At 44.8% G+C, this 23,013-nt stretch overlaps 1 protein-coding gene across 1 annotated transcript in view; it reads left to right on the top strand.

Moving 5' to 3' along the window:
* The window catches only part of KIRREL3 (kirre like nephrin family adhesion molecule 3), a 4,147,526-nt gene that overhangs the window by 3,504,399 nt on the left and 620,114 nt on the right, over window positions 1–23,013 (top strand). The window contains exon 13 of the mRNA XM_085647174.1: window positions 21,114–21,221. Within this exon, the coding sequence (XP_085503300.1) occupies window positions 21,114–21,221 (108 nt within the window). The remainder of the gene's footprint in view (window positions 1–21,113; window positions 21,222–23,013) is intronic.

The raw sequence follows: 23,013 nt of genomic DNA, 5'->3' as shown, positions 1-23,013 counted from the left end.
TATTCAGGATGGCCTCAATGCAGCTACATTTGTTACCCATTCTGGTTTGAATACGACTGCGTGGGTTGGGTAATTGGCCTAAGCGTGTTTCAGCGCCCCAGCTTGGATGCAGTCCATGGGCTTTTCAGGGGATGTACAAGCAGTCTTGATGGATATGCCATCAGACATCTCTTGTCTCTGTAGTGAGAAGGTAGACTCTGCAAAAAGAGCTGCACCACAGCTCATTCCTTGGGTCTCTCCACACCTGCCAGACTGTTTCTGCAACAATTTCACCCCTTTCCAGGTTATGCCATGGGTTTTGGATATTGACAACACCAGACTCCAACGCCAGTGTAGCAAACCCCTCAGTCCTTTGGAGGTCAGGGACGCATCTCCCAGAGACAACAACCAGGGTATCAAGTTTAACACACAGCTCTGTCCCCAACCCCTCCGGCAACAACCTCAAAACTGCTTTAGTGTGGCTTTTGCAACACTCACCCCCCTGTAGAAGAAAGGATCCATCTGTTTTTTCAAACTTGGCAAGACATCACTTTCACAGATGGGTCATCCAAATTGTTCAACAGGTCTAGGCCTGTCTATTTCTTTCTACCTCACTGCACCTTACACCAATATCAGGGTGGCTAATGGAGGACATGTCAGTTTTGCGGCAGGAAGTGCAGACCTTGTTGCCAAAGGGGGTTCTGGCCTCGCAGGTATAAACTAGATGTAAGCCCCACCACTTCCTTGTGCCCTTAACCCCTTTCAGCTCCTTCCTGTGAAAGAACAAATTCAAGATCCTCAAGTGATCTATGGTTCGTTCTGCCCTAGATCCGGAAGGTAGTGTTGGGCTATCCCTGTCCTGCAGCCTCACAGCGCTATCAGGCGTTCACAGTAGAGCAAGAGTATTTTCAGATCCCAGTGCTTCCTTTCGCTTCACCAGTACCCCTCAGGTTATGATGGCGGTGGTTGCAGCACACCATTGAAGGTTAGATGTTCTGGTCTTCCCCCTACCTCGATGACAGGCTGTTGAACATGGGCTAGACCCACACAGTCATAGACCATCTTCAAATGATGCTGAACCTTCTAACATTGTTAAGGTTCATTATCAACATGCCCAAGTCACACCTGACTCCTTTGCAAATGCTCCTGTTCATTGGAGGTATACTGGATATGGTGCAATTCATTGCCTGTCTTCAAGATGTGAAGTTCAGGACATTCAGGCTATGATACTGATATTTCAGCCTCAGCTGTGGATCTCAGAGAGTGGCTTCTGGGCCTTAGGGCATCCTGCTGGTTGACCATTCCTGGTGGCATATACCAGCTCTGCAGTGGAATCTGAAGTCCTAAAAGACACAGGACCAGGGGCACATTTTAGATTAGATCCAGGTTTCAGAGGATACTGCAAAACATCTGTAGTGCTGGCTGACCGACCAAGGTTTGACCAGTGGCAGGCCCATCACCTCACCCCACCCAGAGCTGACGGTGGTGATAGATGCATCACTGCTGAGTTAAGGAGGCCATTTGGGAGAGGTGGAGATCAGAAGACTCGGGTCCCTGGCTGAATCCTGAATCCACATCAGTCTGTTGGAGTTGTGGGCAATTTGTGAGGAGTTGAAGGTGTCATGTAGTTCCTACCAATCGGTAGAACCTGCACATTGTTTGGACAACATAAACTAAGGGATTGGTGTCAAGACTGATTCCAGACACCACGCAGTATATGTTGGTCTATAAACCAGCTGGCTCACAGTGCCACCGTAAGCCCCCCTAACCTACCAGGAAGTGAATAATTTCTGGCAACCACTGAACATAACAACCCTGACTCCTCAGTGATCGTGGAAACAGCACAGTAACTTTTGCTAAGTCATTTGTGCTTTCTTATTCTCATAGAAATATACAGAAAGTACACAGCGGGATGTTTTCAATAATATTTATTGAACCAACGTTATTCTTGCATAAAATACGTGTGCAGCAATGATTAGTAGACAGAAGCAGATAAACGTGATTACAAGCACCAAAAGCGTAAATAGTAGATATAGTTCTACCATGGTGCTAAACGATTGTATATATGCAGGCATATAAACAAGGCAGTAATCTAGCGTACTCCTACTATGCGAACCCTACTCTAAGCGTACCTAGAGTCTGTGTAGGTGTAGGGCCAAGAATGCCCCCAGGGGATGATCCTATCCCATTACCTCATGGGATAGAGTGAAGGACCCCATCTTGGTCACAAACTGGACACACCTCACAAGATGTCAGGTTGCTCCGTGGTGATTTCTCAGTATACAAGGACCCTCAGTGTCAGCGGAAGTACCTCCTCTGCTAATCTATCAGTATGCTCATCTTTTATAATAGAAATCAGCCTTGTGATGTACGCATTGATTAGTGCTGTCGTGGATATGTAGATAGCCCTGTCGCCCTGTGGATGAAGATAGTGATGACATTTGTACGTAGTAAGGAACGAGACCTTGTACATGATGTTCAGGGCATTGTGATAATGTTGTGGGAAGCTAGATGTAAAACAAGTTTAATTTCAGCTAAACTAATCCAACATTGTGATGTGCGCAAATGTATACAAAAGGTCACCGCTTGGAAATGTTATTTGTGGGGATAATGTAAGAAATGAACTGCTTCGCTACATGGGCCTAACCTGGGAATAAAGCACCCATTCCTCATACTAAGGGTCGATACCTAAAAATCTATCCAAAAAGGCAGCAGACAATTTTTCAAATGTTTAAAAAAAGCTACTTTTTATAAGCATCTAAAAGGGGTCTTCCCAATAAAATATTTTAAAACTTTTATAAGTCATTATATTATTTGAGATCCCAGCACTCGGAAAGCCATGGGGTCCTAGAAAATTAAAAAGCTGTTTGGTACATTTTGTTTAAAAAGAGACCAAATTGTTCCCACACGGAAAGATGCCAATTGTTTGTGTTCCGAATTGTAGATGCAACATAGTTGTTGCCCACATCCACAGACATTCACAGAGGTGCACCTCATAGCATGTTTATGGAGCAAAGGTGATTCCATCCAGTTTCCACAGCAGCAGCTGAGGGAAACGTAGTGTCCCACAAGTTGTCTGCAGAGCCATTGTTCGCATCACTAGGCGCTAAAGCATCTGAGGGTGGCTCTAAGAATGCGCAAATCATCAATGCAATACGCTGGGGACAGTAATACGTATTGGCCTTTAAGGGGTCCATCAGTACTTCAATGTCCGGTGGCACAACCAATTCGGATCCAAGACATATGTCCAGGATGCATTCGTGGCTGCAATGCAGGCAGTGGAAGACAGATGCGCTTCATGTCTAAGTCATGAAACATTGGGACAAGTGGTGCTAATGGGGGTAGCCCCAGTAGTCTCCTCACAAATGGATTTTCCCCAATTATCAGTTGTTTGATATCAGTAGTGCCCCATAGCTCTGATCCATACAATGCTGCTGCCTGGACCTTGCATTTGTATAGCTCGAGTGCTGGTGTCACAGATTTGCTTGAGGACGAACTGTACTTCTTAAGGATTGCCCCTGTCCCTCGGGCTAACCGCAGTACTGAGTGGTTGACGTGCTGTTTCCATGATAATTTGGAGTCCAATAATATGCCCAGATAGGTGAAGTTAGTGGCATGTCCTATTCTCTGGTTACTCAGTGCGAAGTTGTTTTTTAAGCCCTTATATGGGTTTATGGCCATGTACTTGGTTTTACCAGCGTTTTTTTCTAGGCCTTTTTCAATACAATATCCGTTAAAACTGTTCAGCATATTTTGTAGTCCCTTTGGAGTCTGTGAGATCAGGATGGTACCGTCTGCAGAGAGCAGCGCCGGTACCAAGTTCCCGTTTAATTTGGTGGGGTCGTTTGCTCGATTTTCATTTTTTTTTAGATAGTTTACCACATCATTGATGTAGAGTGAGAACAGGGTGGGAGCAAGTACGCAACCCTGTCTCACTCCTCTCTCTATTGAGATTGGTTTTGTGAGTTCCCCATTCATACCGCAACGGACTCTAGTATAGTTTCCATTGTGTAGCCTTTTTATTTGTTGCTAGGCTGGGGGAGCTCTTTGTTTTCTAATGAATCCCATATTAGACATCTGGGTACGAGGTCAAAAGCTGCCCTCAAGTCAACGAATGCTACATAGATGTGGTCCTCCCTAATCTTGACGTATTTCCAGATGATGCACAAGAGTCTAAAGACTTAGTCTACTGTGCTAGTGCACGATCTGAATCCTGTCTGGTATGGGGACAATATTATTTTGCTCTCTATCCAGTTGTTAAGCCTATTCAATAACTGTCTGGCGTGGGTTTTTCGGAGTACATCTATCAAGCTAATTGGCCTGTAGTTTTCAGGTTTATGTTTGCTGCCTTTTTATGGATAGGGACAATTTCAGCCCCTTTCCACGTTCCCGGTATTGGGGCACCTGCTGCTATTGCATTGCTGAGGGAGTTAACGTATGGGACCCACAACTTTTTATCATGTTTAAATAGATCACCAGGGAGACTGTCGAATCCCGGTACTTTCCCCGGTTTGATAGTATCTATGGCATATTGGGTGAGAAAACAATCACTTCACTATCTCCCTCAATATTAGCAGGCCCTCTGTCTCCGCTCGGAGTTACAATGGGCCGGAAGCTGGAGCAGAAGTCAGTGAAGTGCTTGGTCCAAACTGCCGAATCCAAATAGTGCTCCATCCTGGCTGCTTGATCATTGCCCCAGCATGCTATAATTTTCCAGAACTCAGCTGAATTATTAGTTTTTGCTGCCTGCAAGAGGTCAAGATAGCTATTTCCCTCACAATTCCTCTTGGCAGTAGTCAATACTCTCCTATGAACATCCCTGGCCCTCCTTACTGAGTCTGCGTGTCCCTGCTTTATTATTTCAAGTAAAGTTGTCTTAGATCTCCTTCATTCTATTTGGTACCATGGATTTACCTTTAATCCCAGTTTAGGTTTGGTTTTGGGTTTCTTCCCAATGTTTTTAGTGAGAAGGGGCTCTAGCTTTGCGGCCAGGGTGGTGTGCCTAGATGTTACAGGCAAATCGCTTGTCTCCAGGTATGCACCCACTACCTCAGCAAAAGTGTTATAGATGCTTGTCATAAGCTCTATGTTGCCTGTGACCTTAGGCCACATGATAGAGCTTTGATTATTTCCTACTAGGGAGTTCACATTTTGCGTGCAAATGTCAGATTGGTCGTCCCTTGCTAGTTGGCCTATTACCTCCAAACATAGTGGTCAATGGTCACTGTCGTCCCTCGTCTCTATTCTGAAGCTCACTATCCTGCTCCAGCTGTGGATGCTGTGCATTATATAATCAATTCTCAACTGTGAGCTACCACACTTGAAGTATTAAGAGAGGCTTTTTCGTCCCCATTGCTAAATATCCTTTCATTGCATGCCCTTAGACGGTGTTCTATAGTAAGCTGCACTATCTGCAATGCAGCACTACTGCAAGGTTTTGATGGCCCTGCCACTAGTTGAGGCAACGCTATGGCTGTATCCTCTTCTTCTGTTACATTTTCTAATCCATTTAGTGGCTCGTGGGCAAAATTAAAATCCCCACATACAGTCACGGTGTCGCAAGGATCTACATGATCCAGAGAGCTACCTAGTGTGTTGATGGTCTCAGAATTTAGAGTCTGCCTGATTGGTCCATTATAGATGTTAAACAAATACAGTTTTTCCTTGCTATCATCTAGATACACTGCCAGCAGGTCTGGAGAGTCTATGGTAAAGTTCATGGATCGCATCTCTAGTGTTATTTTGACCCATTTTACAAGGCCCCCCGATGGTCTTCCTCTCTGCGTGGAAATTGCATTCTAATAGTATGTTTTGTAACCTAGCTTGTATGGGGAGTAAGTAACCATGTCTCTTGGAAAAGGCAGATGTCAAATTTATCTATGTAACCATGCCAATCTGGGTCATCAAGCTTTTGTTTTAGACCCGCACCATTCCAGGATACTATAGCTATGAGTGTTTGCCCTTTCACTTATTTTTAATGTGTTAAAGTGTTAAGATCTAAAGTAGAATGCGCGCCCTCGTGACGTGGCGCACCCTCCGGCTCGTTTGAACCACTAGCAATGCTACTTGTGCCTGCGACAGTTTTGGAGCCATCCTCATGTGATTTAGACAACTTTCGTAGAAGTTCTCTGCCCAGGCTAATATCACTCTGGTATGAAGGGAAGGGCTGTAATCTGGAGGGTTGATTAGTTTCCTCCAGAAGTCAGTCATTGTGCTCTAGACTGGAGCTGCTAGGTCTTCTGTCCAGCGATAGAAGCTGAGCTGACCTGTAAGGGACAGAACGCTTGAATTGAATAGAAGAGGAATTAGGGGAACAAGTACGAAATTCTAGGATGAGTAGGTTTTCAACCAAGTCTGGTCCTTTAAATATCAACTCTATACAATCTAATGATTGTCATGGTGATGTGCATCTATGCGTCCTGATAAGGTCCTCTCGGATTACCGAGCGACAGCCCCTGACATACAGGATCCAATGGATCGCGTTGTTAATCAAGGAGTCCTCCCCCTCTGACCCCTGCCTCGTGCCAAGTTTTGGAACATTGACCATGAGGATTTTGTTTGCAAGTGGCAAGCGAGGAAGGGCTGTGTATACTAGATGGTTCCTACTATAATGGGATGATGACTAGGTTTGAGACGCATTACAAACCCTCTGATAGTTTAGGGTATCATGCGCACCTGCTCGTAAGAATGAGCGGATGGCGGAATTTACAATAAAGTCAGGAAATGTTTGCGTGTGAATAGCAGCAACCGCTAGCGGTGGCTGTGGGTGCCCGTGGGTGTGAATTTTCCCTTGGCTGGTGTTTACTTGATAGGACTGGAGGTGGCTACTCAAACCTTGTGGTACCAGCTGTACTCATTCTGCATTAGCGCATGACTCCCATGTAGCTGGAAATGCAGGTGGAGGACTAGATTGTAGTATCTATTTAACTAGTGTAGTGAGTCCCTCAATCATCGCTCTCAAGGACCCTACTCTAGCCCTCAGGTCCTTAATGAGGTGGTGGGTACTTGGGTTCATGGATTTTGCATTAAGAGCAACAGTTGTCAATTCTATGGATTTGAGGCCAAGTTGGGATTGGTCTTCCATGGCTTTGACAGATAAGGCCATTGGGGGGTAAACCTATTGGTGCAAGGAACACTGGGTTCTAGCTGTGGTGATTTGCTGTAGGAAGTGTAAAGAAAACTGGGATTGATGTTAGTGTTGAATGTGGCAGGGGGACAGTTAGTGCTCCATCCTGGCTGCTTGATCATTGCCCCAGCATGCTATAATTTTCCAGAACTCAGCTGAATTATTAGTTTTTGCTGCCTGCAAGAGGTCAAGATAGCTATTTCCCTCACAATTCCTCTTGGCAGTAGTCAATACTCTCCTATGAACATCCCTGGCCCTCCTTACTGAGTCTGCGTGTCCCTGCTTTATTATTTCAAGTAAAGTTGTCTTAGATCTCCTTCATTCTATTTGGTACCATGGATTTACCTTTAATCCCAGTTTAGGTTTGGTTTTGGGTTTCTTCCCAATGTTTTTAGTGAGAAGGGGCTCTAGCTTTGCGGCCAGGGTGGTGTGCCTAGATGTTACAGGCAAATCGCTTGTCTCCAGGTATGCACCCACTACCTCAGCAAAAGTGTTATAGATGCTTGTCATAAGCTCTATGTTGCCTGTGACCTTAGGCCACATGATAGAGCTTTGATTATTTCCTACTAGGGAGTTCACATTTTGCGTGCAAATGTCAGATTGGTCGTCCCTTGCTAGTTGGCCTATTACCTCCAAACATAGTGGTCAATGGTCACTGTCGTCCCTCGTCTCTATTCTGAAGCTCACTATCCTGCTCCAGCTGTGGATGCTGTGCATTATATAATCAATTCTCAACTGTGAGCTACCACACTTGAAGTATTAAGAGAGGCTTTTTCGTCCCCATTGCTAAATATCCTTTCATTGCATGCCCTTAGACGGTGTTCTATAGTAAGCTGCACTATCTGCAATGCAGCACTACTGCAAGGTTTTGATGGCCCTGCCACTAGTTGAGGCAACGCTATGGCTGTATCCTCTTCTTCTGTTACATTTTCTAATCCATTTAGTGGCTCGTGGGCAAAATTAAAATCCCCACATACAGTCACGGTGTCGCAAGGATCTACATGATCCAGAGAGCTACCTAGTGTGTTGATGGTCTCAGAATTTAGAGTCTGCCTGATTGGTCCATTATAGATGTTAAACAAATACAGTTTTTCCTTGCTATCATCTAGATACACTGCCAGCAGGTCTGGAGAGTCTATGGTAAAGTTCATGGATCGCATCTCTAGTGTTATTTTGACCCATTTTACAAGGCCCCCCGATGGTCTTCCTCTCTGCGTGGAAATTGCATTCTAATAGTATGTTTTGTAACCTAGCTTGTATGGGGAGTAAGTAACCATGTCTCTTGGAAAAGGCAGATGTCAAATTTATCTATGTAACCATGCCAATCTGGGTCATCAAGCTTTTGTTTTAGACCCGCACCATTCCAGGATACTATAGCTATGAGTGTTTGCCCTTTCACTTATTTTTAATGTGTTAAAGTGTTAAGATCTAAAGTAGAATGCGCGCCCTCGTGACGTGGCGCACCCTCCGGCTCGTTTGAACCACTAGCAATGCTACTTGTGCCTGCGACAGTTTTGGAGCCATCCTCATGTGATTTAGACAACTTTCGTAGAAGTTCTCTGCCCAGGCTAATATCACTCTGGTATGAAGGGAAGGGCTGTAATCTGGAGGGTTGATTAGTTTCCTCCAGAAGTCAGTCATTGTGCTCTAGACTGGAGCTGCTAGGTCTTCTGTCCAGCGATAGAAGCTGAGCTGACCTGTAAGGGACAGAACGCTTGAATTGAATAGAAGAGGAATTAGGGGAACAAGTACGAAATTCTAGGATGAGTAGGTTTTCAACCAAGTCTGGTCCTTTAAATATCAACTCTATACAATCTAATGATTGTCATGGTGATGTGCATCTATGCGTCCTGATAAGGTCCTCTCGGATTACCGAGCGACAGCCCCTGACATACAGGATCCAATGGATCGCGTTGTTAATCAAGGAGTCCTCCCCCTCTGACCCCTGCCTCGTGCCAAGTTTTGGAACATTGACCATGAGGATTTTGTTTGCAAGTGGCAAGCGAGGAAGGGCTGTGTATACTAGATGGTTCCTACTATAATGGGATGATGACTAGGTTTGAGACGCATTACAAACCCTCTGATAGTTTAGGGTATCATGCGCACCTGCTCGTAAGAATGAGCGGATGGCGGAATTTACAATAAAGTCAGGAAATGTTTGCGTGTGAATAGCAGCAACCGCTAGCGGTGGCTGTGGGTGCCCGTGGGTGTGAATTTTCCCTTGGCTGGTGTTTACTTGATAGGACTGGAGGTGGCTACTCAAACCTTGTGGTACCAGCTGTACTCATTCTGCATTAGCGCATGACTCCCATGTAGCTGGAAATGCAGGTGGAGGACTAGATTGTAGTATCTATTTAACTAGTGTAGTGAGTCCCTCAATCATCGCTCTCAAGGACCCTACTCTAGCCCTCAGGTCCTTAATGAGGTGGTGGGTACTTGGGTTCATGGATTTTGCATTAAGAGCAACAGTTGTCAATTCTATGGATTTGAGGCCAAGTTGGGATTGGTCTTCCATGGCTTTGACAGATAAGGCCATTGGGGGGTAAACCTATTGGTGCAAGGAACACTGGGTTCTAGCTGTGGTGATTTGCTGTAGGAAGTGTAAAGAAAACTGGGATTGATGTTAGTGTTGAATGTGGCAGGGGGACAGTTAATCCCAGCTATATGTGTTGAGTCCTCCTCATTTTGCACACAAACTTCCATAGAACGTGTCTTTTTAAACATAGCTGGGATTACAGGGGTGCAGTTGTAACTAGTAGTGGGTTGGCTTGTTACTTTAAGTTTGAGGAGGAGGAGGTGGAATTAGCATAGGAGGTCCTTCATCAAGTATGTCTACACACTCACTTATCAAGTTGTCAATGCAATCTATTACGCAATCTATAGTATTCTATAATAATTTTGAACAAGAATCATTGGCTATGAAAGAACCCTTTAAATTTGCTACCTGAAAGAAACCACATGCTCTGTACTTGTTTGGACCCAGTACAAGACTTAAAGTTCATAGAAACAATTAAATTCACCAATGCTGGACGTGCAAGGTGGACAATCTTCTTTTGTTGGTTGCAATATACAGGACCTTACTGGTTGGAACAGAGACATGGAAACGATGATGCTCTATCAAGGAAATATAAAGGGAAACAAGAGGAAGTACTAACCCCAACCATTATACCAATAGCATATGAAGAATAATTAGACTGTCTCCGTTAAGACAAACTGGAACAACAGAAAGTTGAATAACAATAGTGGGTTATAGAAGAATCAGAAAAGAGAAGCACTAATGATCACCATTAACTGAATACATTGCATATACCAAACACATCATTTAGAGAAGAAAGCTTTATGGAAGTGCCAATCTGCTCCTCAGGTAGAACACCCTGGAGATGGAAAGTCACAGTTACTGGTCTTCTGGCACCTTTGGTTGCCATCCCTTCCCAAGACAGCAAAGACCTAGGTATAGAACTGTATGGTAGGCAGAAGCTGAAGGCTCTCACCAGAGACCACATGGGATTTTGCAAATTTGACCGATTCCACGAAAACTAAGCTCCTTGATCTCTTTGAATTTAACAGTTGACTAGCCTGATTCTCGGGGGTTGACTACAGTCTCGGTTACAATGGATTACTTCACAAAGGTTGCTCGCCTCGTGCCTCTCAAGAAACTGCTCTCCGCCCCTTCAGTTAAGACCTTTTTAACTGAAATATTTAATATGCATTGGTACCAGATAGAATAACTTTTAAAAAGAGAAGTAAAATTTCTGCCAAGTTCCGCAAAGCGCTTCCTCAGAGTTTAGCTACTGTGAGGAATCATTCATGAAGCTACCATCTGCTGGAAGGTGGTCAGAGTGAACAATTAAATAAATCCATAGATCAGTACTTAAACTGATGTCTGATAACTCAAAAACAACAAATGGTACAATAGATTGCTATAGCTGAGAATTAGAGTAGCTTTTTGTTTGTATGGTATGCATCGTACACAGCTGCTTACACCAGTGACTACTGTTTTGGTTCCTGCCATAATGTGAGATTGAAACCAGAAGCAGCAATGCTAAAACATTGGTTCTGGCAAAAGAGAACTAAAGAAATTAGCTGGTAAACAGTGAATGTCTCCCAAAACCTAAAAGTAGTCTTTAACTTGCTTTGAATATTGTCTCTTTTTCTCCATTTCAGACTTGTATCCAAAATACTCTTCCGATTTTTTTTGTTATCCCCCCCACCAAATGCTTCATAATATGATTGAAGGGTCTCCAAAGTATTAGGTGCAAAATAGCTTTTAAACTTATTAGTAAGGGGACAGTTCCCTTCCCTCCAATATAGTAGTCCGCCAGCCAAATCTAAATGCGGGCGAACCTTAAGTTTGGCAACGGTGGAAACTACTCTGTGCCCGCTGTGGACAAACTTCTCTTGATGGCCCTGGAGAGTAAGGGCCATCAGAGAAATAACTACATGACTGTTCGCCCAATTTGAATGAGCAGACTTAGTAATTTATTACTGTTTCTTACTGCCATGTAAAACCAGATTGTGAGGAACAGTAAATTATAAAACCATTATAATGCTTCCCCCGGCACGGGAGAAGTCTCCTATGTTGAGGGGAGCATTCTTTTTTATTTTTTTTAAAACAAGAACCCGTAGAATTCTGTTTGCACCTTGTAGAAAACAGTAAAACGCATTGACAGCAACTGCCTTAACAGGAACCTCCCAACGTCTTTATAAATGGCCGTCATTTATAAATTAGGGGGCCTCCCCACCATGGAAAGAGAGTAATTTACTGAGTCCCCATGGTGGAAGAACGGTCCATCTGCCTAAATATAAATTAGCCCCTTAGTTGCTTGAAAAGGCTATGATATTTAAGACAATTTTTGGGAACCGGCCACTGCTGTACATGCTCCTGTTTTGATATTCTTCTTTCATCATAGGTATCTGGAGAAGCCTATTCCTGGAGAGCGCAGAGTGGGAAGGTTCACCCTAAGTAGGTACTGTGAGGATCCAAGTGTCCAAAAAATTGGCATGTACCACAACACAAAGCCATTTACGTTGTTTTCTGGGGACAATACAACAAGTGCTCCTGCTTTCTTCAAAGACACCTTTGACATCTCTGGAACACAGAAACATGGCAAGTTAGGAAAGGGCTGTGAGGATCCCAATGGTTTTCCAGAATGCTCCCATCCTTCACTTCTGGGTTAAGTAGCGGTGACAGAAATATTCAGTCAAGACCCTGACAGAGACTTTCACCTGGCATTTCTTGTGCTTCCTGAGGTTGGCTGTTTCTCTCATACCAGTGTCTCATACCATACCCTTGCAATCCCATCACTTTTGGTATTTTTCCCATGATACTCAATTACCTCATGTTCATGGTAGTCTTTTCCATGCATAAGCAATTGCTTTAGATTCTTCAGTTTCCCTGCTTCTGTGCAAAAGAATCTATTGGTGCGTCTTGATGGCAGTTTGACCCGGGTCTTTTGAGGTTCGTACACATTTGAATCATGGATCAACACAGTACTAGTGGGTAAAAACCTAAAAGCTAATTCTATCCCTTATCCTACTTATTGATTTGCTAGTGCATAACATATTTATGTGATAACTATATAGTTATTGCAAATTATACACCATAGCCCCCTCCAGTTCAGATGACTTTTCAGGGACTGTGTGGGCGTTGACATCAGATTCATCAAACTAAAGCAGTTAACGGTGGAAATAGAAATAATTAAATCTTAGTCTTGAAAAAACTATCAGAAATTAGTGTTTTTGAATTTGAGTAAGACACACAACAGACCTTCAAGTAAATCCTTCCTGATGTGAATCCTAACAAGAAATCTTGCGTAAGGTGAAAACAAATCCTCTAGGGAAACACAGCGTGTCAAGCAGCAGCTGTACCTCCAGGTGGAATTGTGTATATTTTTCACTTATATACTTATATTTCTTGATCCATTGCTTAGGGGATGTTGCTGGCGAGCACAGCAACTTCATAAAGTGACTGGAATACTGATATGAAGTTGTTAGAAATGGGGGTCTCTAGTCAGGATGAGTAAAGTACACACCTAAGTTTTCCTGTGCTCACCCTCTAGTAGCTTGGCACAGAGCAGTCAGGCTAAACCTACAGAGGTGATGCATAAAGCATTTGTATGTATCCCACAGTGAAAACACCACAAATGGACACCACAGCAGTTTAGAAAAATAAAGTATCTTTATCCAACCCAAATAACTCTAAATATGATTTTTAAAAGGTAACAAAAGTTCTGCCCATAGAAAATTATGGATGTGAATGAATGAAAAACGATTTATACCGTGCAAACTAAGCCCAAAGGCATCAAGGCGCCTAACAATACTATCAAAAACACAGAAGCCAGCTCACGGATATGCCTTGACAAAGAGCCAGGTCTTTAATGCTTTCCTGAACAGGGGGACCGAAGGTTGAGCTCTGATTTCCATAGGGAGAGCATTCCAGAGCTTGGGAGCTAAATAAGAGAAGGACCTTCCTCTCCACCTAGCTCTCCTGAAACGAGGCACGTTCTTATCTGAGGAACGGAGATTTCTAGAAGGGACATAGGGAACTAAAAGATCGTTGACCCCTCCGGCTCCCTGGCCTGATATCGCCCCATACATAAGGCTGAGGATCTTAAAAGTGATCCTGGCAGAAATGGGAAGCAAATGCAGGCTCTTCCTGACAGCAGTAGCCGAGGAAAGCCTCGGGGCGTCCGTCACAAATTTGGCAGCCGCGTTCTGAACAATTTGTAGTCACTGCACCAAACCCTTGTCTAAACCAGAGTAAAGGGCATTACAGTAATCAAGTCGTGAGATCACAAGGGCAACCACAATTTGTTTACGCGCAGGGGGAGCAAGATAATGTTTTATTTTTCTTAGGATTTTGATAATGCCCCAACAAGTAGACACCGTTCTATTTATCTGTTGGTTCAAGGAAAGAGAGGGATCAATCAGGACTCCCAGGTTGTGAGCTGAGTCGGTGGGTGTCGGGCACAGTCCCAAGGAGGGAGGCCACCACTCAGCCGACCATAGGTCACTCCCACCCCCAAAGACAAGAACCTCCGTTTTTTCACCATTCAGCTTCAAAGAATTGAGAATCATCCATTTAGAGACTGCCTCCATGCAGTTTCTGAAGCTGAGAGCAGAGTAGTTGCCAGGGTGTGAGAGGGACCCATGATCTGGGTGTCGTCCGCATAGGAGACCACCTCCATCCCATAAGATCTTATTAGCTTGGCGAGTGGGGCCACATAGATATTAAAAAGGGTGGGACTAAGAGCCGAACCCTGTGGGACCCCACATTGGACAGGCAGGGACGGAGATAGGAATTCACCTAGTTTGACCCTCTGTTCTCTTTGATCCAGAAAAGAGGCCAGAAGACTCAAGGCCGATCCTTCTACCCCCATCTCCCTTAGACGAGATGTCAGAGTCACAGGGGATAGGGTATCGAAGGCTGCTGTCAGGTCTAATAGGACCAAAAGAGTAGTATGGCCCTGATCCACCTCCTTGCGAATATTAATTAGCACCACTGTAAGGGCAGATTCCGTGCTGTGAGACCTCCGAAAACCATGCTGGGCCTGATCAAGTAGCCCATAGGCACCCAGGAAAGCCATCAGATGTTCGTTTAGATGGGACTCAAGCATTTTGGCAGGTGCCGGAAGCAATGAGATGGGTCGGAAGTTCTTTAGGACTTCAGGATCTAGGGTAGGTTTTTTTAAGAGAGGCTTAACCACTGCCCTCTTCCACACGGCCGGATACACACCCTCATATATTGCCCTATTCATAATGTCAAGGAGGGGGGGCAATAAGGCTTCCCTGCAATCCTTAAAGACTTTAAGAGGGCATGGATCCAGAGGCGAGCCTGACCTGGTTTTGCTCAGCAAAATATCCAGTTGGGTTAAGGCAAGCGGAGGAAAGCTGGACAGACTAGCCTTGGCGGTACAATTTTCAGTTCCAGCGCCAGGTGTAACAATAGGGGAGGGGGAGGGCAGAGAGGCCCTTTGCGATTCCAGGGCAGAATGAATATCAGCTATTTTGGAGTGAAAGAACTGAGCAATCCTATCGCAGAGATCTTGAGAACTGACAGTAGGATTGGGAGTTTGCAAGATACACAGAGAATCGACAATTCGAAAGAGATCTCTGGGGGACGAAAGAGTAGAGGTTAGCTTGGCGAAGTAATCCTGCTTTTGTTTGATGACCTCCGACTTGTAGCTTTTGAGAGAAAGTTTATGTTTCTCCCTTTCTTTAGAGTCCCAACTCGCCCTCCACAGCCTCTCCTGTTTCCTACAGCCCTGCCTAAGGCGTCTCAGAGAGTCAGTAAACCATGGGGCCGATGGACTCTTCCTAGCCGAGTAACGTAAAGAGACGGGGGCCAAAATATCCACTGCCTTACACAAGGAGGAGTCAAATTCACAGGCCGCCTGGCTGACATCTCCGACATTGGTGATCTTACTATTGGGAATCAAAGGAGCCAGGGTCTCATTTGAGATCGCTTTGTAATTCCGCTTAGGTTCTCTTCTACTATGACTATGAGACCTAGAGATAGCAGGGGGACCCTGAAGCTCTAGAGGCACGGCCAGATGGTCGGACCAGACCAGAGGAATAGGCCGGCCCGTTGAGATCCTAGAGTCATTCGAAAAGACCGCATCCAGGATGTGACCAGCCAGATGGGTGGGAAATTTGACCAGTTGATTAAGGCCACACGCGGACATAGAATCCAGAAGGGAGAGGGAATCCCTGGAATCAAGGTTATCCAGATGAAAATTCAGGTCCCCCAGGATCGTCAGATGATCACAACCAAAATAGGGTTTTAAAATATTGAGTAAATTCTGACTAAAGGCAGTTCTGGGTCCAGGAGGTCTGTAGATCAAAATGCCCGCAAAGGGAGCGGAGAGAGCAGAAGAAATTACAAAATGTAGGGCCTGAAAAGGATCAGAGGGAGCCGATAACGAGGTGGTACGACAGGAGTGAGAGATTTGATGTAAGATCCCCAGCCCACCTCCTCTACGCCCCACACGATCCAGTCTTACGAGAGCATAGCCTTCGGGGATGGCGTCTATAAGGTCCGGACCGGAGGAATCAGAGGCCCAAGTTTCTGTTAAAGAACACCCAAGAGGGTTTCTCACCCGACACAAACTCGCTGAAAGCTATGTTATTTTTGACTAATGATCTGACATTAATCAAGAAACCCCTCTCAATTATGGTTGTAGAAGGTGCTTCAGACGTAGTGATGGACTTACCTAAGGGACCAGCCGGGTGCGGCAAGGGGCGCAATGGCGAGTAACACTCACACCCCGGGGAGTCCAAAAGCGCATCCGGAGAAAAGGAGTGGTAACAACGTGAGCGGGGGGGGTCTGAGGGCAGCTAAGTCTTTGTACGTGTAGGAATAACATGTGTAGTTGGCTTTACCGAGGGAAGGTGCATTACCGGCGATTCCGTACTCCTGCACGTCCTTTGCGCGGACGGACGCAGACGGGCTGGACTCTGGCGCAGACGTCATTGTCTTAAGTAGAGGTCTAACGCGACGTCCTTGCAGCTAGAGCGTCACCCAAAATGGCGCCCGCTATCCGGCACTATCTACCCCCAAGATGGCCCTGAGTGTACAGTCTAAAGGGCAGAGGACCCGCGAAAATCGCGGTGAGCAAGTAACGTTTTTATAGTGCAAGTATGTGAGGATAAAATCAGGGAATAACCAAACAAAGTAGAAAATAAAAACAGCTCAAAACAGGGAAGATTAAAATCACTTCAGTAGTGAGCAATAGATATATTCAATTTCGAGCACAATTCGTAAAAATTGCAGCACAATATGCAAGGTCAACATGCACAAGCTGGGTTACCGTGTGGAGGCTCCCCCGACTGTCGGGTCGCCTTAAGTAAACGTCTAACGCGACGTCCTAGCAGCTAGAGCGCCGCCCAAAATGGCGCCCGCTATCCGGCACTATCTACCCCAAGATGGCCCTGAGTGTCCAGTCTAAAGGGCAGAGGACCTGCGAAAATCGCGGTGAGCAAGTAACGTTTTTATAGTGCAAGTATGTGAGGATAAAATCAGGGAATAACCAAACAAAGTAGAAAATAAACACAGCTCAAAACAGGGAAGATTAAAATCACTTCAGTAGCGAGCAATAGATATATTCAATTTCGAGCACAATTCGGGAAAATTGCAGCGCAATATGCATGGTCAACATGCACAAGCTGGGTTACCGTGTGGATGTATCACTTTTGGTGCAAGGTACCTGGGATGTGTCAAAACTCACAAGCAAGACAGGCGCAGGGAAGGTGCTGCATCGGTTCCTTATGTGCTGGGGAGGTAATGCGTGGGTTCCTTGCTCTAGGGGAGGTGATGTGTTGGTTCCTTACTGCCATGTAGGGGAGGTGATGCATCACTTCCTTACTAGAGGGGAGGTAATGCGTGTTTCATACTGTGACGGGAGGAGATGCATTGGTTTCTTACTGCAGCCACAGCATTTATGTCAATTTGTCGCACAGGTACGGTGTGTGAGAAACTCCAGGAACTGCATCGATTTCTGCAGCCACAGACAACTGATGCGTCAATTTTTCCAGGTGTACAGCAGGGCCTGGGTCAGAGTCAGGGTGGTGATCTCAGACTTTGGAGACCGGTGCGCTGAACTCTGTGTGTGGCAGTTCTTCAGGCCGCGGGCAGGTGCAGCGTTGATTTCTTCGGCCATACAGCGGCGATGCATTGAAAATTCTCCTGCACGGTGGTGCTGTGTCAGAAAAACAGGGGCTGGAATGGGTAGGTGTGGATTTTCACCAATTGACGCAGCAAAGCAACCTCCAAGGACCCAGAAATGGAGATTGGCACCACAAGGCAGGTCAGAACTCACAGCAGTGGAGTTCAGGGATGCTGCAAGTGAATTTTTTGTGTCCCTGAGAAAGAATTAAGGACACGATGCAAGCTTTACATCAAGCCCTTGGAGATCTTCTCAAGCAGGATTCACTGCAAAGTCCAGTCTTTGTCCCATATAAGGCCAACCCAGCAATACAACATACAGCAAAAGGGCAGTACTCCTCCTCTCAGCCGATGACTGGCCCCCGGATTGTGTAGTGTAGAGATTCCCCTGAAGAAGGGCTTTTGTTTATGCCAAAAATGCATTGGGACTTGTGTTATCTACACGGGAACTGCATGATTGCCATCTAAATTCATGTGGAATGGTTTTCCTATGCACCACCTGCTTTCGTACAATAAAATACGAAGGAGTTAAACACAGCGTTTCAGGGATGATTTACTGATGGATTTCCACATATTGAAATGTTGTTTTTGTTCAGAGTTTTGTACACACATTGTTTAAATCCGCTTACTATTAGCACATAAGCACATAAATTGGTAGACGCTCTTCAAGTGCACAACAGTAGTGCACCTTGTAACTAGGGCAAAGGCCCTAGTTTTCCTCTCCACTTTCTAAAAGTTGCATTTAAAAACCACCTTCACTAAAAGGTATGTTATTAAAGTCTGAGTTCAGACAGCCTAAACCCGAAATCTCTAGCTGTTCCCAATGGAAAGTTACACTTGTAAAAATATTACAAGGCAGCTCCCATGTTCACTATGGGAGAGCCATCACTTGCAATAGTGAAAAGCGAAATTGGCTATTTTTCACTATTAGGACATGTAAAACCCACCAGAACATATCCTACCTTTCACATACACTGCACCCTGCCCATGGGCGTACCTTGGGCTTACCTTAGGGGTGTCTTACATGTAAGAAAAGGGAAGGTTAGGGCCTGGCAAAGTCGACATGGCAATTTTTTAAAAACTGTTTGCGCAGACACTGCACTGCCTGAGACAAGTTTGCAGGGCTACTCAGATGGGTGGCACAACCAGTGCTACAGGCCCACTGGTAGCATTTGATTTACAGGCCCTGGGCACACACAGTGCCCTTTACTAGGGACTTAACAGTAAATCAAATATGCTAATCATGGAGAACGAATCAAAATTACAATTCATACAGGGAGCACTTGCACTTTGGCCCTGATCAACAGTGGCAAAATGCCCAGAACACCTAAACCAGCATAAACAAAGTCTAGCACACAACCAAAAATACAGGAGGCAGAGGCAAAAAGTCAAGGGAAACTTGCCAGGTCTAACAGAAGTGGTTTCTTTTGGTACGTGTGGTAGAAAGTTTGTCCCTCACGCATTTTTTCTTGAAGTTGCTATTAAGTCCAGGAGATCATAACATCCAGGAAACATTGTTATGAATTACTTTGCCAACATTTAGCAGCACTTAATTGTTTGATTAAACTAAGAAGAATGTTTAATTTAGGTAAAAATAAAAACACAATACAAGGGTCCTGCTCTGTGCTCGAAGTGTGCTGAGCCATCATAGAAGCAAAATGTTAAAGGCAAGACTCCTACATTCAGCTAACCTGCCTGATTTCCTACCCAATGTAAACGCGCACACCTTACTGGGCCTCCCATATGTGCACGGGATTTCATGAATTTGGTGTCTTTGACAGGGGTGACAGAGTCTTTAGCGAAAAAGAAGTGCCAATTTCTTCAAGTGTGTCCCCTTTAACCAGCATGAGTATGCCAGTATTGGAGGGGCTTGCTGTCTGCCTCTCAGTGTCTGTTCAACAGTGTTAGGGGCGAATGAAAGATCATACTTGGTTCCAATCTCTGTAAACAAACATATTGTGTTCTGGTGGTGCAAAATCATTTGCCCAGGGCATCAGGATGGCAGAGTTGGACTGAACAATACGTGAAAAAAATGCCACAGCAGACAGAAAATGCGATCTGGGTTGGCTAGGTTGTAGACACTTCCTTTATTTTCAAACAGGTACAGGAATGAAACCAGGAGCTGGTATGGAACCAGGTATGGAACCATGAGCAGAAGGTGAATATATGTATGGCCTCAGTTGTATTTTTTTTGTGGTTGTCTGAGTTTCTCAATCCTCTTTTCTGATGCACTAATTTATTTACCCACTTCTCGTTACCTTTATTTGTATGCCCTTCAGTTGCTGAATCTGTCTCTTGCTTTGGGTGGTCTTGCATCCTTGGGACGTCTCTGCCCCGGCATGTTTTCCTTATCAACCCTAAGATGGTACCCAAAATAACCAAAGTAGTTCGATAACCTCCCAGTCACTCATGGTTTCGAAGTATTGTAGTGCCCATCATGGACCTCACCATTCACACAGTGTATAACGCAAAACAATGCCCCCTCTCTTTCATCCCAGAATGTGATGTGCGGCCCCTGAGTCACCCATATATATCACGTACATTAATTGGCCATTGACAGAATGTGGCCCCCCAGAAGGTTTGGGGGTACCCTTGCACTGCAGGGGCCTTTGTTACACACCTGCATTCATAGGCCGTTCGGTCGAAAGCTTAGTCACTGAACTTACAAAAGAAGTATGACCGCTACTGGCAGCCTCGTTTTTATTATACAGCATTTTTGCCTGATTCTTGTTTTTTGAAGTGAGAAAGTTGTCTCTTTCTTGGTAAACACATAACATAGCTATTTCTTAAAGTGAACGAGCCACCGATTTTATTTTACAACACAAAAGCTCCTTCAGTGCCAGACATATTAATTTACGGAGCTTTGCTCTGTCTGGCAAGTTCTGCTGAGGACCAAATATGTGGAGAAAAGCGGTCCAAAGATGTGGAGAAAAGCGGCACTCACCCTCCCCACATTTCTAAATTTGATTTTTCTTTAGGAGTTATTGCTGCCAACCCAAGGATATGGTATCCCGGCGTTTTACACCATTGGCAGCCTTGAGTTATCAGCAAATAATCCAGACCAGGGTTCTCTGAAGTGGGTGGGGAGGTGCCCAAATAAATTAGAGTTTTTTTACTAGGAGGGAGACATTTTGGAAAATTCACACGGACTACAATTGGTAGATCACTGAGCTAGTGTGAACCAAACCCTTCAATGCGTGGGCAGGGGTGGTTGCTCTTTGTGGCAGCCTCCTTTCAGATGAAGGGACTGAATGTGGTTGGTGGATGCCACCTAAGCATCAGGGCTATAACCTTGGGAGAGCCTTTGGCAGCTCATTAAAGAGTGGATATCTTCTTCTTTTGCAGAGTCCATACCGATGGCTGTGATCATAGGAGTGGCTGTAGGAGCCGGAGTCGCGTTCCTTGTCGTAATGGCCACCATTGTGGCGTTTTGCAGTGCCCGGTCCCAGAGAAGTAAGTCTTTCTAGATTTTAAGTGGCTGGACAGAGACGGTATACAGTCTGAGTGCTCGGGGGTCCTGAATTTGTCCTTTGTTGTTGATTTTTTCAATACTGACTGCATAGGTGTTGCGCTGCCTTCCTATTGTTACTGTCCTTTAAAGGATCGAGACCTCTATAAATAAAATTATGTAGGATAGATGCTAAGTTACTAACACCTAGTTTTAACCAAATTACTATTTATATGATGACAGACTCAGAGCAGTTCGGAGCGTTACAGAAACCATAACAAGAAGTAACAATTTCAAACCAGTTACTTCACTGCTTACGAACCCTATATACTGGTACCATTTCTTATGAAAGCACTCACCTCAATGACCACCCATTTATTTCTGCATCGTAACTCCGATCAGACAAAGCGCTATTCTCCAAAGTACTCCCCATTCCTGGATCTCCATGATAAAAACAAAAACGGCAGGAATTCCAGAATCACTGCATAACCTAGACTAAGACCCAGCGAACTCTGCCCAGCCCCACGTGACCAACTCCAACTGCATCCAGTCTCATTCGGTGCTCCTACTGCACCCCACCCTATAACCCCCTGACCAGCTGCATACCAAATCCTATCCCCTCCTTTTAAAAAGGTCTGTGCCGCTCCTGATAATCAATTTCTTACGATTCGTGACACCTCTTTAAGTCCACCCTTTGCCAACAATGCTAATAATGATTTACCCACCTAGTTACCCTATTTCTAAACCTGAGCGCTTGGAGCTTCCTCCTGCAGAAACAGCCTAACGTGGTTATTCTAGCTAATGTCCCCTCCCTTCCCACTTCTGCTCACGAATCCTTGGTTTCACTCAGGAATAAATCCCTAAATTGGTTAAATGCGAGGGTGGGGTTGGGTGGAGCCCTCTTTGCAGATATTAAGATGACTAGGAGAGTCAAAGGGGTTGGTTTGGGGTGTAAAACATTCCAGGGTGATTGTGTGGTGTTATCCTTCAAATCTCCCAATTTAGTTGAAACCATTCTAGAGAGAGTTAGGTCTGCATCCCTGTACGCAAAACAAATTGTAGCACTACTCCTTGGCTTCTTTTACAAGCCTATTGCTTCTCAACCAATTTTCCGTCAGCCAGCTCATTTTAATTGGGTACAGTCTTCTGTCCCCTCCCTGCCCATTGCAACACACAATAGGTTTGATTGTCTGTCCAAGCTCAACGGAGTGGATTGACTGAAGATTCTTACTATGTGTAGTAAGGGTCCTTGTGACGGAAACTCTACCCTCCCCGAGCTTAACCTTGGTACCCGTCCAGATATAATGGTTGACCGTGATTCACCTTCTTTACAATCTAGTCCTCATAGGGACCCAATAGCCACTCAGTTGGTACGATCCTAGGACAACCGCCCGTTTTAGAAAACACTGTTTTATTCTGTAATGTTGTTGGGTTGCTTCACAAGTGCACTGTGACCAAGTGGTTTGATTTCATTTCTAAGTTTAACATTTTATGTTTACAAGATGCATGGGCCGTGGACCCTATACATCTCAACGGTTTCAAAACATTTCACTCCCCACAATCTCCTCTATTTGTGGGTAACCTAAAGGGGGTCTATACATCTATGCGTAAAGAGAAGCTACCCCCCTAAATATGCAGTGATTGCGACCAAAGTATATTATCAAATCATTTTAATTCAGATTACAATGCACACCACTTTGGCCATAGTACATTTCTATCAACTGAGAAGGCAATGCGACACACCACCAAAGTTTAGTAATACCCTGAGTATACCATTTCCTCGGGTAATGTCCATAA

This window comes from Triturus cristatus, chromosome 3_2 (assembly GCF_964204655.1).
Source record: "Triturus cristatus chromosome 3_2, aTriCri1.1, whole genome shotgun sequence".
Lineage (NCBI taxonomy): Eukaryota > Metazoa > Chordata > Amphibia > Caudata > Salamandridae > Triturus > Triturus cristatus.
This window is presented reverse-complemented; position numbering and strand designations above follow the sequence as displayed.